Source organism: Cydia fagiglandana, chromosome 10 (assembly GCF_963556715.1).
Source record: "Cydia fagiglandana chromosome 10, ilCydFagi1.1, whole genome shotgun sequence".
Classification (NCBI taxonomy): Eukaryota; Metazoa; Arthropoda; class Insecta; order Lepidoptera; family Tortricidae; genus Cydia; species Cydia fagiglandana.
In genome coordinates, this window is record NC_085941.1 from 6,981,845 (window position 1) to 6,998,324 (window position 16,480).

At 36.6% G+C, this 16,480-nt stretch overlaps 1 protein-coding gene and 1 long non-coding RNA gene across 3 annotated transcripts in view; one reads left to right on the forward strand and one right to left on the reverse strand.

The window, feature by feature from the left end:
* Positions 1-16,480, forward strand: part of LOC134668174 (uncharacterized) — a 764,384-nt gene that overhangs the window by 103,879 nt on the left and 644,025 nt on the right. The gene's annotated exons all lie outside the window — the stretch shown is intronic.
* LOC134668103 (potassium channel subfamily K member 6-like) overlaps positions 3,671-16,480 on the reverse strand; it is a 117,269-nt gene continuing 104,459 nt past the window's right edge. For both annotated transcript variants that reach the window (XM_063525597.1, XM_063525596.1), the window contains 4 exons: positions 11,261-11,401; positions 10,295-10,504; positions 9,627-9,815; positions 3,671-9,163 (listed from right to left, as the gene is read on the reverse strand). In XM_063525597.1, the coding sequence (XP_063381667.1) occupies positions 8,853-9,163; positions 9,627-9,815; positions 10,295-10,504; positions 11,261-11,401 (851 nt within the window). In that variant the 3' untranslated portion in view covers positions 3,671-8,852. The remainder of the gene's footprint in view (positions 9,164-9,626; positions 9,816-10,294; positions 10,505-11,260; positions 11,402-16,480) is intronic.

Sequence of the window (16,480 nt, forward strand, 5' to 3'; positions counted from 1 at the left end):
AATCAAAAACGGCCGAGATATTTGACACGAAAGTTGGGATATTTGACCCGAAAGTTGCTGTGTAATTACGTTTTTTAGGTTGTTGAAAAAAAAAATAACCTCGAAGACTAAGGCGGGAGCAAAGCTCCCGCCTTAGTCTTCTAACCTAACCATATCCAAGTCGGCTCTGCCCCGGAAGGTCTTGCTCGCTCGCTTCGCTCGCTCACTGCCACTGGCTTCAAATATTAAAATATACATTATAAAAAGTCGAACAACTCGGCCATTTTTGATTGTTTGGTATGTATCTTTTTCTTATTTGTAACTTGCCTAATGTATGAAAAGCGAACTGTAGCTTCAACGAAACGTTATTCGTCCAAGAGTTGTTCGACCAAGTGAAAGATTTGACAAATGATAAGTCTCCCAAAAGTTTAGAGGCGTTATAATAATCTGCTTTACAATAATTCTACCAATTGAAACGTTGTCATACAAAAATTTGCTAATCGTTAGTTGTCAAAGTGAAACGTCGGCGAAATGTTGGTTGGCAAATGAAATTCCGCCAAAAATAGTTCTGCGAAAAGGCAGAACACCGTTATCTTCATATCACGAAATATATGCAAGACCCCTTGTTTGTGGTATTATCAATTGATTTAAATAAAAGGCATATTTATGTTTATAACATTGTATTATTTTATTTATTAAAAAAATGTTTTACTCGTACATATAGAAATATACACTGAAAATTAAACTCTGACAACTTAATAAAAAAATAAACATTAATAAAGCGCATTCACAAAGTTTTCAGTATAATACAAATAACATTAGGCATGCCTACCTTACCTATTACTATTACACTTTACACGCAGATACACTACACTTTACACACGGCATTTTACACAGATTTCCAACTTGTATTCCTACATTTCTTCACGGTTAATTAATACGCTTTCCAGATGCGTTATGACTCGGTTCCTTCTGAGCCCACTAAAGCTGTAAATTTCACTCTGGCTGCTTCAACAGCCGTTGCTCCGCATTTAGCACATTTTCTATGTGCATTGCTGTAATCCATGTAGGTACAGACTTACAGTCTTAAGTGGTAGTACCGCGGTAGTGGTCGTCTAGTGGTAGTAGATTTAATAAATAAAATTTTCGTTATGAACTTTAACCACAGCAGTTGGACAAAGTCATTGACAAATATATTTTTGTATTATGGTGGGTAGACGTACCTACCCTCCATATATTTTATGGACATTGATAAAGACAGTTGGAAGCAAATATTCAATTTTAAAACTTAATCGAGTATAATTAAGTTTTAAGCGTTTTAAGACTCGTTTTATGATTAATAATATATAAAATTCGTGATAATTTAAATCAGAATTGGGAGCAATGTTGCTGTAGAAAAATGTTTTTATTTTTATTACTCGCAACTTTTTCTCAGAGGCCAACGCACACATAGAAGCTTCAGGCGCAGACATGCGCAATTATTTGGGGACATAACTTTCTTAGGAAGTGAACAGGCCTTGATTACGACCGACCGCTTTTAAACGGAAATTGACACAAAATTCATCCATCAAGTCCGGTTACAACGACGAGCGACGAGCGACGTAGTTTTTACAAATAAATTGTTGGTAAGAAGCTTACTCCCTTCCGCGCACCCAACTCCCCTCCCCCATTTTGCCTATACGGAGCAAGATGAAAATTAAATAGTCATGTGACTTTATAAATAAATATATAACCCGATTCGCATTATTCAATTGAGCTTAATCTTCACATACATAATTATGTAAGTTGGGTAATAATGCAATATTTTGGTACGCGTACTCACTCGTCACTCGTCATCCACAAAATTACTCGAATCCCGTAAAATAAAAAGTCGTAATTCGTGGGGATCTAATCAAGATGATGTTGTTTTATCACATAGTTCTTATGGCCACCTCCTGTGTCAAAAAAGGACAACCATAGTGTTGACAAGATGGACTTCAAATCAAGGTGTCCCCGTTTTAGGTGGAACCAAGTTGTGTATGTGTGCGCAAAAACGTATATGTGTGCTCTTTTAGGGATGTCAAAAGTCGATTTTAATCATGTTATATATCGATAAACGCTACACAGCGGAACGCAATAGCGATTAATTGAAGCTTCAATATCTTCGTTAAACATAAACAGAATTGAAATGCTAATGGATAATGAATATATTATAATATAAGAAAATAATTCAATTATTGCGGAACACATATTTTAGTAGGTATTTATGTATTTTAATTAAATATCTGAACTTTCCCTTGGTTGCCTGCTGGGGCGTGACGATAACATTGTGATGTGATAACCACAATAAAGAATAAAAGCGGTTTTGTTAATTTTAGGCATCGTTAAACCTTTGAAGTAAAATTAAAATTGCAAGAAATGTCGATAGTTTTTCGATATGACTTTATCGACATGGCTATAGCAAGGTGGTTCCACATTGTTAATCGTACACTAAACAAAAGTGGTCCCAGTGACAGCTCGCTTAGACGTAATCTTTAAGTATATTATATCTATGGTTTGGCCAAATCTAGACATGTACGGCAAAGCATGTATAGCCCCCTCCAGACTATGCGCGTGAATCGCGTTCGCGGCTTCGCGCCGCGATTCGCGCACGAGTGTGGAGGAGGCTTATGGTCGGCGGGCCTGATTGAAAATTTGAAAGAATATACACGGTTAAACAAGTTCGTCAGTAGAAAAAGGCGCGAAATTCAAATTTTCCATGGGACGATAACACTTCGTGAATATTTTTTTTAATTTGCCGTGCTTTTCTACTGACGGAAATGGCTTGACAAAGTATTGTCTGGCACAGGGAGGATTTTCTCATTTCAAACAGACAGAGAGGATAGGTATACTTTGTCTCTAATTGCCAAAAATGTTCAATTATTGATATTTTTGCATATGAACCGGTCATTTTTAGGGTTCCGTACCCAAAGGGTAAAACGGGACCCTATTACTAAGACTCCGCTGTCCGTCTGTCCGTCCGTCTGTCACCAGGCTGTATCTCACGAATCGTGATAGACAGTTGAAATTTTCACAGATGATGTAGGTATTTCTGTTGCCGCTATAACAACAAATACTAAAAAGTACGGAACCCTCGGTGGGCGAGTCCGACTCACACTTGTCCGGTTTTTTACTTTCAAATAGGTGTTGTTAGCGATGTGCTGATATTTGGTGAAACATTCACATAAACATTCGGGCCCCATTTAGGGTTGCCAGATGGTCGGGATTTGGCGGGATTCTCCCGATTTTTAGCATGTGTTCGGTGTGTTCCCGATTCCCGACAAAGTGTAAACTGTCCCGAAAAACAGCTTCACGTTTTAAAACAATAATTTCAAGTCAGTTCAGTCAGCCGCGACCACGACCAGTGAAACCTGTGTCGAAACGTCGGTAAATAAAGGTAATTGAATATAATTCGCGTTAGACCCGTCTATAATGTGAGTTAATAATAATTTCAAGCTCCGAACTGTCGTCGAGCGAGCGAGCTGACGTAGTGCCAATAATGTAAAATATCGTTGTTTTAATACAATTACTTTAATTTGAATGTTTTTTTTTCCCGACTTAAGTCCCAAAATCCGGAAAAATTTCTATTGTTTCCCGATAATAGCGCCTTTCGATCTGGCAACCCTAGCCCCATTGGCCCTAAATTTTAGGGAAAATCGAAATAAAAGTGGTATCACATTTCAAGCTGGTTTATTTATGAATGATTTCAAGTAGGGTACAGATTGGGGTCTAATTTGATTTGCGGTTATCCACTTAAAGCATTTTATGTTTGTGTTATTGTTCTGCACTAATGTATAATTATACGTGTCTATTCTACACAAAAATGTACCTACACTTACGTGAGTTTAACGATTAGTTATTTATATTTTTTGTTTAAGTTAGGTATACGGTAATAATAACAATATTTTCTAATAAATACTTGCCGTGACCACTATTAGGGTGTTCAGATGGGACAATCATTTGCACAATCTGGTTAAATTGTCAATTTAATGGACAATCTTTCACTTTTTCGATGTTAGGGGTTAGCCCTCAGGAAGTGAGTTAAGGGCAATTTTTTTATCTGATCAAATGGTCTATTTGACTGTCCCGTCTGGACTGGCCTTTACACATCTTTATACGGCAGCTAAATTTATATCCAGTACAACTTTTGATGCTTAACTTTATAAAACGATGTATTTACTTATTTTAATTACCTATCTGTATAAGTCTACTTATAATTTTTATTCGTAACTTTTGAAATAAAATCTTTTACTCAGTAAAATCTTTTTTAATAACATGCGTTAGTAAAGATTTTTTTTACAATCGAAGATAGCTCCCTGTAGAAATAGTTCTTATAAACCACTACATTTTTATTTAAAAATAATAAGGAATTATAGTCCGTCAAACAACTTTGTCAGTAGAAAAACGGCAAAAGGCGCGAAAGTCAAATTTTCTATGGGATGACATTTCCATTTTTTTAATTTGCCGCTTTTCTACTGACGAAGTGGCTCGACTATAAGCAGTTATAATAGTAAAAAAAAATTTTTTATAAGTTTTTTTTTTTCGTAAAATAGCATAAGGCTTCTACAGACTTTGCAACAAATGGCTTGCGATTATCGTTGGCCGATCCCCACAACAAGGCATAATTTGAACGACGATGTTTTCAACGAATAACTTTGTTTTTATTAGTGCTTAATTAAGAAAATAAAAAGTTTATTTCATTGCATGTTGTAGGGGCGGTCGGAACTTTGTGCGCAGCCAACGAGCGCAAGCGCAATTTTATAATGTAAGTACTTATAGAATCCTTAGCACAACACTTAGGTACTTAGGTACCTATCCACATCCTATCCATATAATAGAACAATAAACACCCCTCACACAATAATAGGATACTATTTTTTATTTAAATTTATACAATAATTAGGTACGATCAGATGTTACATTGGTTTTTAAATTTTTTACGTTAAATAATAAAAAAATGTAGGTACGGATTTTTTTATAAAAAATACACTACTATAATGTGACATTATTTATGAAAAGGGACCTTATTGTCGATGGCGCTTACGCCGTTACTAAGGATGCTCCGATATAAATACTATGCTGCGCGACGCTGTCCGACGTAAGCGCCATCGACAATAAGGTCCCTTTTCATAGATATTGCCCAATATACCTACACATTAAATCAGCGATTCAGCGATCAGCTGATTCATTTCCTTTCATCTATTATTAAGATTAATAAGATAGATGCGGCAAATGATAATTTTCTAATTGTAGTAGTTTACCTACATTATAATTATTAAGAAAAACTTACATTTTGTTTCTTTCGTCATAAGTCAACAATATTGTCACTGCGTTTCGATTCAAAGTGAACGGAATATACTATTGCTAGGTATGCTAATCGTACTTTGTGGATTTTATAAATAGTAATGTATTCACATTTGATATTAATTTAATCAGTCACAGCCACACTAGATGAAAGATTAAAATGCAAATGGTAAATTTGTGATGTTTAGGCGAAAAGGGATCACTTTCTGTATACCACCTTCTGCACAGCAAAATAGAAAAGTAGGGTACCTACACTACCTACAGTACAGATGTAAGTAGTGCATTATTATTTTCCATTGTATTTTCACGGAAACGTACGAACGTGTCTTGCTATTTCAGTCAGTCCCGGTACAAAAAGTACTGGCGTTGTTAAAGTACTTAGCATGAAAAATACGAACGTTTCCGAGAAAATACGATGGAAAATAATTATGCACTATATATAATATACATCTGTAGGTACGTCTTTTTGGGAATTTAAATGCACATTATACTTCCCATTCTTCCCAAATACATAATACAGAACATAAGTAATCATGAAATCATAAGGATAAAGTAACGGTTAATTTTCGGTATAAGCTTCCCTGGTGATATATATAATTACAAAACCTATGGGCTAAAAGCGTTTATCTACGTACAAATTAAATTGCGTTTTACGCCACAACATTCTACGTTTCTTACTATATTATCATTGAAGGATTTAAATAAAGATAATTACATGTATAATATATATTTTTGATAATCTCTGATAATCTACTAAATTATTGGTCAACTATCACACCGAATTGATACGTACGTTAATACAATGTAAATAAACTTTAGGTAAATAGGTACAAGATAATTTAAATTTCGTGTATACTTACAGCACATATACCATTATTATTTGTATGTAATTAATATTTACTTCAATAAAGAATGGTGTACCTTTTAACTAGTACCTATTAATATACTTAATATTGTAGGTACTTATAAACTGTGTATGTAAGTATTTTTTTCGTCTAATTTGTAGCTAAAGTACCTACAAACCTACATGATAGTTAGGTACTATAGTTTGGCCAACATTATTATGTCAGATAAATGGCGTGTTTTTATTTTTTGATTGGAGACCAACCCTGCACTTTTCAAATCTGCCACCTCTTTTACTGACGGAAATGGATTATGAGAGTATGAACAAATATTTTAGTGACTTGAAAAGTAAGAATGCATCGTCAAAAATTCTGCTTAGCTTAATGTGAATTTAATAAACTTCAAGATTTTAGATTTAAGCAAGTTATTAATTTCGTTTAGTTGTACCACTGTATATATATTGTATGTAAATAAATGAGAGATTCTAATTAAGAAGTTGGTCATACAATAAAACTGAGGCGACAGACTATGTATGTATGTATGTATGTATGTATGTATGTATGTTTGGTGGTTGGTTTGAGAAATCTGAATTATTTTCCAATTATTATTTAAAAATCACTTTTCTTTAAATGGTAATTAAAAAATGGTCGAATTATTACCATCATTGGTTTCATTCCATAGGATCATGCTACAATACCGCCGTAAACCGTATACACAATTACATATCGTCGGGTGACAAGCAAAAGTCACTAAGTACTATCAAAAAATTAAAGTAACAATGCACTTTATTACACTTGTAACATGGTTTATTGTCCAATAATTTCAATGGTGTTAGTTAGTGACTTTTGCTTGTCACCCGACGATATCAGAATGATTAAAGTTGTTCAGTCTATTTACTGCCATACCTAGCACATAAGGATAGCGGATATAAACTGTATAATGTCATCGTTTTTTAATAATTTACGTAGTTTTTTGCATGATATAAGTTCTTAATAGTGCTACTTCTAATGTGAGAATTTTAGGGTATGTACTGGAATGAAATAGTAAATAAGTAAGTTACCTTTTTATAATTTATAATAACAGACGTTAAGGTTGAGTCTGTATTGAGCAAAAAAAGACACGATCGACAGATAAGTTTGCACTACCCTCTGAAACGGAGTAGGTACCTACTTTTTTGAAAAAATTTTTATGTTCATTTAGTCCCCATACAAAATCTAATGTGAAAATAGAAAAGTGCGAAAATTTGTTAAATCCTTGTCAGTCTTAACGTGTTCAGTTCAGCTAGTTTCACCAGCGGTTGTGAATTCGACGAATTTTCCAAGGTATTAGGTATGTAGGTACAGATGTAAGTAGTGCATAATTATTTTCCTTCGTATTTTCACGGAAACGTACGAACGTGTCTTGCAAGTCTCAGTCTCAGTACAAAAAGTACTGAGGTTGACTGAAGTAACATGATAAATACGAACGTTTCCGAGAAAATACGATGGAAAACAATTATGCACTACATCTGTATGTTAACATCACTGTTAGTTTTTTAAGAGGACGGTCATCGATATAATGCGCTGGAAACAAGTGAAAGCGTGTGCAATGTTTGTGAAATAATTTAGGTACGTCACATATTTGAAGCATGTAAGTATCTATTTGAAGACTGCGCATTCAAAATTAAGAAATTCGTTATGAACTTATGCGATTTCTCCAGAGTTTAATTTTAGAGCCATTTTAATATTAATCTGTTTTTTATTGACATATCTACAACACTAATTTTGTAAAGTTCTGTACAAACATGCAGGAAACATAGATGACATTTTCCTTGCACGAATTAGATACACATAGGTACCAAAGTAGGCATTTTCGGCGCATTTCACTCCTGAGGGCGCCCGAAGGTCTACCGTCTACATCGAAATAAATATTTACGATACAAGTGCGGAAAAGAGGATTTACCTATTCGCACGGTATAAACGTATGGATACCTACTTTGACACTTTTTATAAGAAACAACAATCTTTTAATTTTAAGCTGTTAAAGTTAGTTGGTTTGATGGTCTTTTTTATGTATTATATATAGTTTTTAACTGATAATGAAACCTTTGTCATAATATCAAAAATTATATTTATAGAAGAAATCATTTTCATACTCAAAACAATTAGGTAAATTAAAACCATACCTACCGCAATAATGCGCTCTTATAAAAAAGAGCATAGTCATGTATTAAATAGATTGAAATATATTTCAAACATTATATAAGAAATACTATATGAACTATATTTTTTTACATAAATAGGTGGAATTCGAATTATGCCAATCCAATAGCTCCGTGCCAAATTCATTACATAAAAAGAAATGATTGTCAGAATTTTTTTTACGTAGCATTTTGTCAGGGAACAGTCATAGACTTAGGAATCCTGAAGTGTGAAGAGATTCCTAATTGGCAATGACATTTTTTTTGTTCCCTTGCAAATGCTGTCAATACAGCCAATTGTCCTGACACTGTAAGACATGCCTAGGCAAAATTTAAAATCGCGTACTCCAAAACAAACGTAGGTATCTCGTGAATTGCAGTGCAAGCAAAAAACAGCAAGAGCAAACCAATCTGACTCTCTGATCGATCTTTTTTACTTTCTAGATCTTTGTCCCTTCTCAATGAAGATCTACTCACTGTTTCTTTTGGTTTAAATTTGTTCATTTTGCCAGGCAAGTCCAACAACAGCTTAATGGACATGGGGCACCCTCATATCCCTAGCATGGACAGGCGTGGTGTCCTCAGGGCTGGGACTGTCGTCCAAATGTGGCCGAATGTGTACGACGGACCGGCGCTGGTCATGGTGGTTGTAGTCGTCCCTCATGACGAGGCCACCGATACCGTAGCCGGGGCCCATGACGCCGGAGCCACTGAGACGCATCTTCTCCGGGTCCTCGTCGAGCTTCACGGAGGAGAAGACTGTGCTGAGGTTCAGTTGCGGGATGTCGTAGAAAACGGTTAATGTCAGCATGAGGAAAGTCAGCCCGGCCAGTAGGAAGACTGGAATAGGAAATAAATAGACGTCAAGGAATATACTCTGATCCCTTAATTCATGGAACTTTACAAGCCTCAATTGCCTAGTTAATTGATGTCTGTTCCCTTGCGAATACATAGGTCAAAAAGACAGATTAAAACAAATGATCATTAGCTGATTGAGGGTTGTAGTGAATTTATGAATAACGCGATAAAAATACACAAATATCAACAAGGTTAAACACTGATGGACGTTTGGACCATCCAGCATCCGCTGTGCCAATATATGTTAATGAAGCTCATATGATACCACAACGCCATAAAAAATTACGACTTATTGTAACTAAGTCTGTCTGAACGAACCAAAGTCCTATCCGATTACTCTATGAGAGTCCATCTACAGCAGTCAGTCAAACAAAACAATGATTTCACAGAAATGATAAGTAATTGTAAAAAAATGATAAGTAATTTCCAATCAAACCGTTCTTACAAGTAGTAGCCACTTTGTACAAGGGGCGGTACTCCTGCCCAGGTGAGTCTCCAGGAATGTAGTCGCCCAGGCCTATGGTGGTCAGCGAAATGAAGCAGTAGTAGAACGAGTCCAGGTAGTCCCAACCTGGCTCAAGGGAGGCGAAGATTGCAGCTGGAATGACGAGGAAGAACACCACCAGGAACGTCACTGGAATGGAGAATGCGACAGTTAGATTGCTAACTTGATTTTAAACTTGTGTGCCGTCTGCAAATTCCGTGCAATTTAAGCGGAGGAAGGGCAGATGTGACGAAAGACGTAGGAGGCAATCGGGGCTCCTCAAGCCAATAAATTAGTGTGTTAAGTGAACATATACGCTACTGGCGATGCCTAGTACTTTTTCTAACCTTCTTTCAGAGTCAGAAGCGGGCATTCAACAATTCTGACGCAGTCTCAATAAGGGCAGATATTTAACACTTTTCTTTAGCCCAAACTCTCTGAACCTTCAGCGATTATAGGTTCTGCAACAGCCTATTCTAAATGCAGCTTGCTAATACAAACAGATTGTAGATAGGTACTACACTGTTCGTGGCTTGAAAAAAGCCGTTGTTGAATATAGTTGTATAATGCGCTGCACAGTTTAAAGGCGTCTATAAGTATAAACAGCACTTTAATTTTGTAATACTTACCAATAATTGAAAGGTGCACCAGCCGTATAGTAAAGGGTCTGTAGAGGTGGCCAAGCTCAGCGTTCATGGTCCGCAGCAGCGCCGTGGCTGGCAGCAGCAGTCGCTCCACCAGCGCCGAGAGCAGGATCAGGGTCAGCGGGATACCCAGCACTGCGTATAGCATACAGAACAGCTTGCCCATCTTGGTGAGGGGGGTCACGTGGCCGTAGCCTGGAATATAATGAGATTTTATCAGTTGATAATTTGTGCACAACTTCAAACAACCAAAAAATATGTTCACTTTGACAAAATTAAGTATTAACAGGTGCTATTGATTCCAGTTTCATTTTACAAGATAAATGATCATTGCCGTCCAAAAAATTTGGTACATCCATCAATGTAGTCCTAAAAAAACAAAGAAGAAATTGATTACGGTCAATTTTCCATTCTTTTATGATATTTCACATCCTTTTTAAAATCGTTATTGATTTCTATCCAAAAATTCAGGGTGATTGACAATGTTACGAACAAATGTTACATTTATTACTTTAAGTAGGTACCTATTTACCGAGTTACCTATAAAAATATCTGGGTTTTCCGTTTTCATCTTCTTAGGTCAGATAAACTACGTACACGGATACACAATGATGGCGGACCGGTTGTCTTTCTTAAAATTATTTTCTTAGAATGCAACCGGAATGAATCAGATCTACTTCAAACTAAGGGAAATCCTACAAAACTTTCTTTAAGGCCTTTAAGCACTTGCTACACGGTCGCTGACAAGCCTTCAGACAGTCTGCCCTTGGTATGACCTTAGTCTGAGGGTCCGTCTCAGTTGTCTGGCTAGACGGTGGCAGACCACAGTGTGCTGACGGACTACACGCGCTCATAATGATTCCTAGCCTAATATCGAAATTAGAAAAAGTTGGCGTGGCTTTAGCACTTATAAGTGCAATAGACAAAAGAAAAGGGCTTCAAACTTCTTACCGATAGTAGTAATGACAGTAGAAGAGAAGAACAGCGACTGTCCGAAGCTCCAGTTGGGTCCGCCGCTCACGTTCTGCGCCGCCGGCACTCCCTGGTTGGTGGCTCGCACCACCACTTCTATCAGCGATTCCAGGTCGTCAGCTGCGAAAGAAGGGGCTTGTTTAACCATATCATAAGGACATAGAATTCCTCGAGCATGCTCGTCGCGTTTTGATCATAAATCGAAGACGCAAAGTACCTACCCAATTTTTATCCCAGCATTGACAACGCAGCGCCACCGAGCGCACGGCATGGACCCAGCGAAAAAAAAAACAAATTTTGTCGCAAAATACCTATAATTATGATAAATTAATCCCTAAAGAGACACCTAATCGCACCTAAAATTTGATAAGTGAAATTATTTAATAATTTTTTACGGTCATAAAGCTATAACTTTGTCCCTTTTAAAAGCACTCTCTTTAAAAGTTAACAAATGCACTACACCAGCTGCAGTTAAAACCACAACCGTTTAAATAATAATTTTTAAGAAAAAAAAACCGACTTCTATGGGGGCCGGTGAAAGATTATTGTAGATGGTACACTAATGTAGAAAAGGAGGTAAAACCACCCACTTTTCTACTAGCATTTCGCTTCTGTAAGGGTCGTAGTTCTAGCCTAACCTAACCCACTTCTCTGATAGCAGTTCGGTTCTGTGAGGATCGCAGTTCAAACCTAACCTAACCCACTTAATGGCGCATGCGGTGCGGTGTACGGGGGTTTAAGCGGGAGGGGCTAGTAAGATTGGCATCATCATACTTATATACTTACACATTTTATGGTAGGTAATCATAGTGGTTTATTTAGTTAAGGTATCATAGTGGTTTTCCGGGTCAAGGTCCGGGTCTGAGTCCGGGTCCGAGTCCGGGTTCGAGCCCGGGTTCGAGTCCAGGTCCGGGTCCGGGTCCGAACCGGATCCGGGTATGAGTCCGGTTCTGGGTCCGAGTCCGGGACCCAGTCCAAGTCAAAATCGAAATTCGTAATCACCAAATGTGTACTATGCGTTGTTGAAGAGTTCTATTCTGGTCATCATCAGCAGTTCCATTTCATCAAATGCGACAGTTTTTAATGTAAATGCTTGATTTTATGATGAAAATACAAAAAATCTATGCGTATGCCTTTAATATTTGAGGAGTTCCCTCGATTCCTTATGGATCCCATCATCAGAACTCGAGCTTGACAAAAATTTGGCTTAAAAACTTAACTTGCTTAACAAACATAACGAAGAGGAAAAATCGCCAAACGTGAACTATGCGTCGTTGAAGAGTTCTGTTCTGATCATCATCAGCAGTTCCACTTCATCAAATGCGACGGTTTTTAATGTAAATGCTTAATTTTCTGATGTAAATACAAAAATCTCTATACGCATGCCTTTAATATTTGAGGAGTTCCCTCGATTCCTTATGGATCCCATCATCAGAACTCGAGCTTGACAAAAATGTGCATTAAAAACTTAACTTGCTTAACAAACATAACGAAGAGGAAAAATCTCGAAACGTGAACTATGCGTCGTTGAAGAGTTCTGTTCTGATCATCATCAGCAGTTCCACTTCATCAAATGCGACAGTTTTTAATGAAAATGCTTAATTTTCTGATGTAAATACAAAAATCTCTATACGCATGCCTTTAAGATTTGAGGAGTTCTCTCGATTCCTCATGGATCCCATCATCAGAACTCGAGCTTTACAAAAATGTGCATTAAAAACTGAACTTGCTTAACAAACATAACGAAGAGGACAAATCGCCAACCGTGAACTATGCGTCGTTGAGGAGTTCCGTTCTGATCATCATCAGCAGTTCCACTTCATCAAATGTCACTCTTTTGGATGTATATGCTTGATTTGATGATTAAAACCCAAAAATCACTATATGTATGCCTTTAAGATTTGAGGAGTTCCCTCGATTCCTCGTGGAACCCATCATCAGAACTGGGTTTTGACAGAAACGGGACCAATCTGTATGCATATACATTCAATCAAAAAAATAATTTTCAAAATCGGTCCAGTAATGACGGAGATATGGAGTAACAAACATAAAAAAAAAAAAAAAAAAAATAAAAAAACATACAACCGAATTGATAACCTCCTCCTTTGGGATTTGGAAGTCGGTTAAAAAAGTAACTTATTTACCAACTTGCAACTGGCCTCTAGGCTCAGTGTTTTTCCTGAAACCCGCATTAAGGCAACACGTCTACGTACAGTCGGCAGCAGAAGTTGCTAAGCGGGCGAGGTGTTCAAAATTACATTGACGCGCTCCTATTCTCTTAACAATAAAGTCGCGTCAAGATCAATTTGAACACCTCACCCACTTAGCAACTATTGCTGCTGACTGTACCAAACAACGGCTTTGGCTTAATAAGTAATGAGTTGGCAACAGAACGCGCTGCAAGTTGGCCGTTTAATGAAATAACGCGGCAGGCACCGATTTATATGTATTAATAAACTTTACCTGGAGTTATTTAGACGATTGCGAAAAAAAATATTGTCGTAATATCGGATCTGTAATATAATACATATAACATACTTAGGACACAGGGTACTAGGGATATACTCTTAGTGCTACCTGCACTAACTAGACTATTATTTTTGATACTTACAGGATTCATTCCTTAACTTGTTTATTAGTCGAAAAAACTTGAAAATACAAACTATTTATAAATGAGTGATGTACCTACAGATGTAGGTAGTGCATAATTATTTTACATCGTATTTTCACGGAAACGTACGAACGTGTCTTGCTATTTCATATAGTTTCGGTACAAAAAGTACTGAGGTTGACTGAAGTAGCATGAGACATACGAACGTTTCCGAGAAAATACGATGGAAAACAATTATGCACTACATCTGTATACTCTTAATGCCGAACAAAGTAGGTAAGTCATAGAATATTTTTTATTTGTTTAACATTGTAGAAAATAGACCAAAATGTATTAGTAAAAGACATAACTATTTTGTATCTTTAATTAATTAACTTCTTAACTACCTACTCTATTAAAAACCTTAAAATAAATAAACTAGATCCGTATATAAATAATCGAAGTTTCTTTATTTCTGTACTTGTTAGATGGTGTTAGGTAGGTACTTCTTATGACACATCAGTAGATAAATCGCTATCTCACTATTGCAAATAAAAAAGTAATTCCCTGAATCCCAGGTTCATCGTTTCATGCCCAGTCACCCATAATAACATTATCCAGAACAATTTCACCTCGATACCGCCTAGTACCAAAACATGAATAATGTAATTTTCATTCCGCCATTCCATTCGCGGCGCCATTGTGCTCATCATAAAGTTGCGTATTGTTGTTATTGCGTGATTAATGGCACACAGCTGATGGATTTTGCGATTTGGTCGCGTTGACCGCCCCGACAATGTTTAATGTTTTTCCTGAGATTATCAATAAAATGTAAATGTTTTCTGACGGCGATTAATTTCATGTTATTTTGATATTTGAAGGGTATGTAGGTAAGGTAAGTACTTCAATTTGAAAACAAACCGGAGGGGCTGAAATCAGCGGCAGAAAATGTGAGTATTTTATGTTATCAGCGGTGGTGGCCCAGTGGATATGACGTTCAACTTTTAATCCGGAGGTCGCGGGTTCAAATCCTGGCTTGTACCAATGAGTTTTTCGGAACTTATGTACCTACGAAATATCCTTTAATATTTACCACTAGCTTTTCAGTTAAGGAAAACATTGTGAGGAAACCTGCATACATCTGCGAAGACATTCAAATTGTATGTGAAGTCCCCAATCCGCATTGGGCTAGCGTGGGGACTATAGCCCAAGCCCTCTCGCGCATGAGAGGAGGCCTGTGCCCAGCAGTGGGACGTATATATTTAGGCTGATATTATTATTTATGTTATCAGTACATTTTGCATTTATAAGAGCATTTTGGATAGATAGAAGTAGTGATTAGTGAATTGCACATTGAAGCATCAAACTTTAAAAGCACACCCTTGTTCACTTGAACCTTAAATTCATTTATGAAGGTTTATTGAAGTAATCTCTGGGCATAAGAAATAGCTCACATATTTTATAAATCTACCTCGTAAGCTTGAATAAGAGATTATATTATTTCTCGAAAGGTTCGCAATTAGCAAGAAAGCAATAAGTAATCTTCCAGACAGCAAACCCACCAATCACACACAAGTAGGTGACACGTGATAATATGCGTGCATGACCGCCCTATCAGAGAATATATTACATAAAGTAATTGCTCAAGCTGTGTCCAGGGGGTATCCCGATAACCCAGGAGGGCGCCGACACTTGGGAGTGACCAGTTTTTAATCGCGCTAACCTAAAACATCGTATGTTCCTTTGAGTTTCATAATGGCATACGTCTTTTTTGGTTCAAAATATCAGAGTAAGTACCGTAGAGTTTCGTATCTTTGCCTGCGCTACCTATTTTCGCCTAGTTTGACATAAGTTGCCATTAACAAAATGTTTCTAATGTAAGCCTTACATAAAACTGCTAAATACAAAGTATTTTTTACGGGTGTCAATATTCTTCGAACATTCTGCGGCTAACTTCACTCAGTTGACCTTTAGTGAGGTTTTTTCGCGACGCCGACCACACGTTTTTATAAACCAGTGTTTTAACTTCAGTTTTAAACGGTGATACGGACCCGGTAATGTTAAACTTTTTACATGATTACGTCCTATAACTATCTCTTTTTCATATGAAACTATTATTTTATGGTTAGCTCACGTTTAGAAGTCACAATTGGATAAAACGTTGGAGAGGGTACTTTGCGTCCATCTTGTTGCCAAATTTCGCCTACCCCTAGGGTTGACAAATTTTTTGTACCACATTCATTGGTGGATGACATTATTTGTTTCCAAATTTAAATATTTTCTTATGTTTAGTTATTTTAGTTTACGCTATATGCAAATGTTTATTTCTACTCTTACCTATATTGAGTAGGTACCAAATAGGTATTTTTATGTCTCACTTTGTGTAAATAAGGTTGATTTGATGTCAATTACGATAATAACAACAATTTTGCAACAATTAAACAATTTCGTTAAAAAAAATTTTTTTTTTAACTTATAAACCATTACTCCCCTTTATTTGACATGTTGGTTAATTTTGGCAGCCCTAGCTTCATTATACAAAATGTATGAAAACGACTTCAGACTGTTACCTAACTTCGCCTACCACCCCGTTTTTTAAATATATGCCT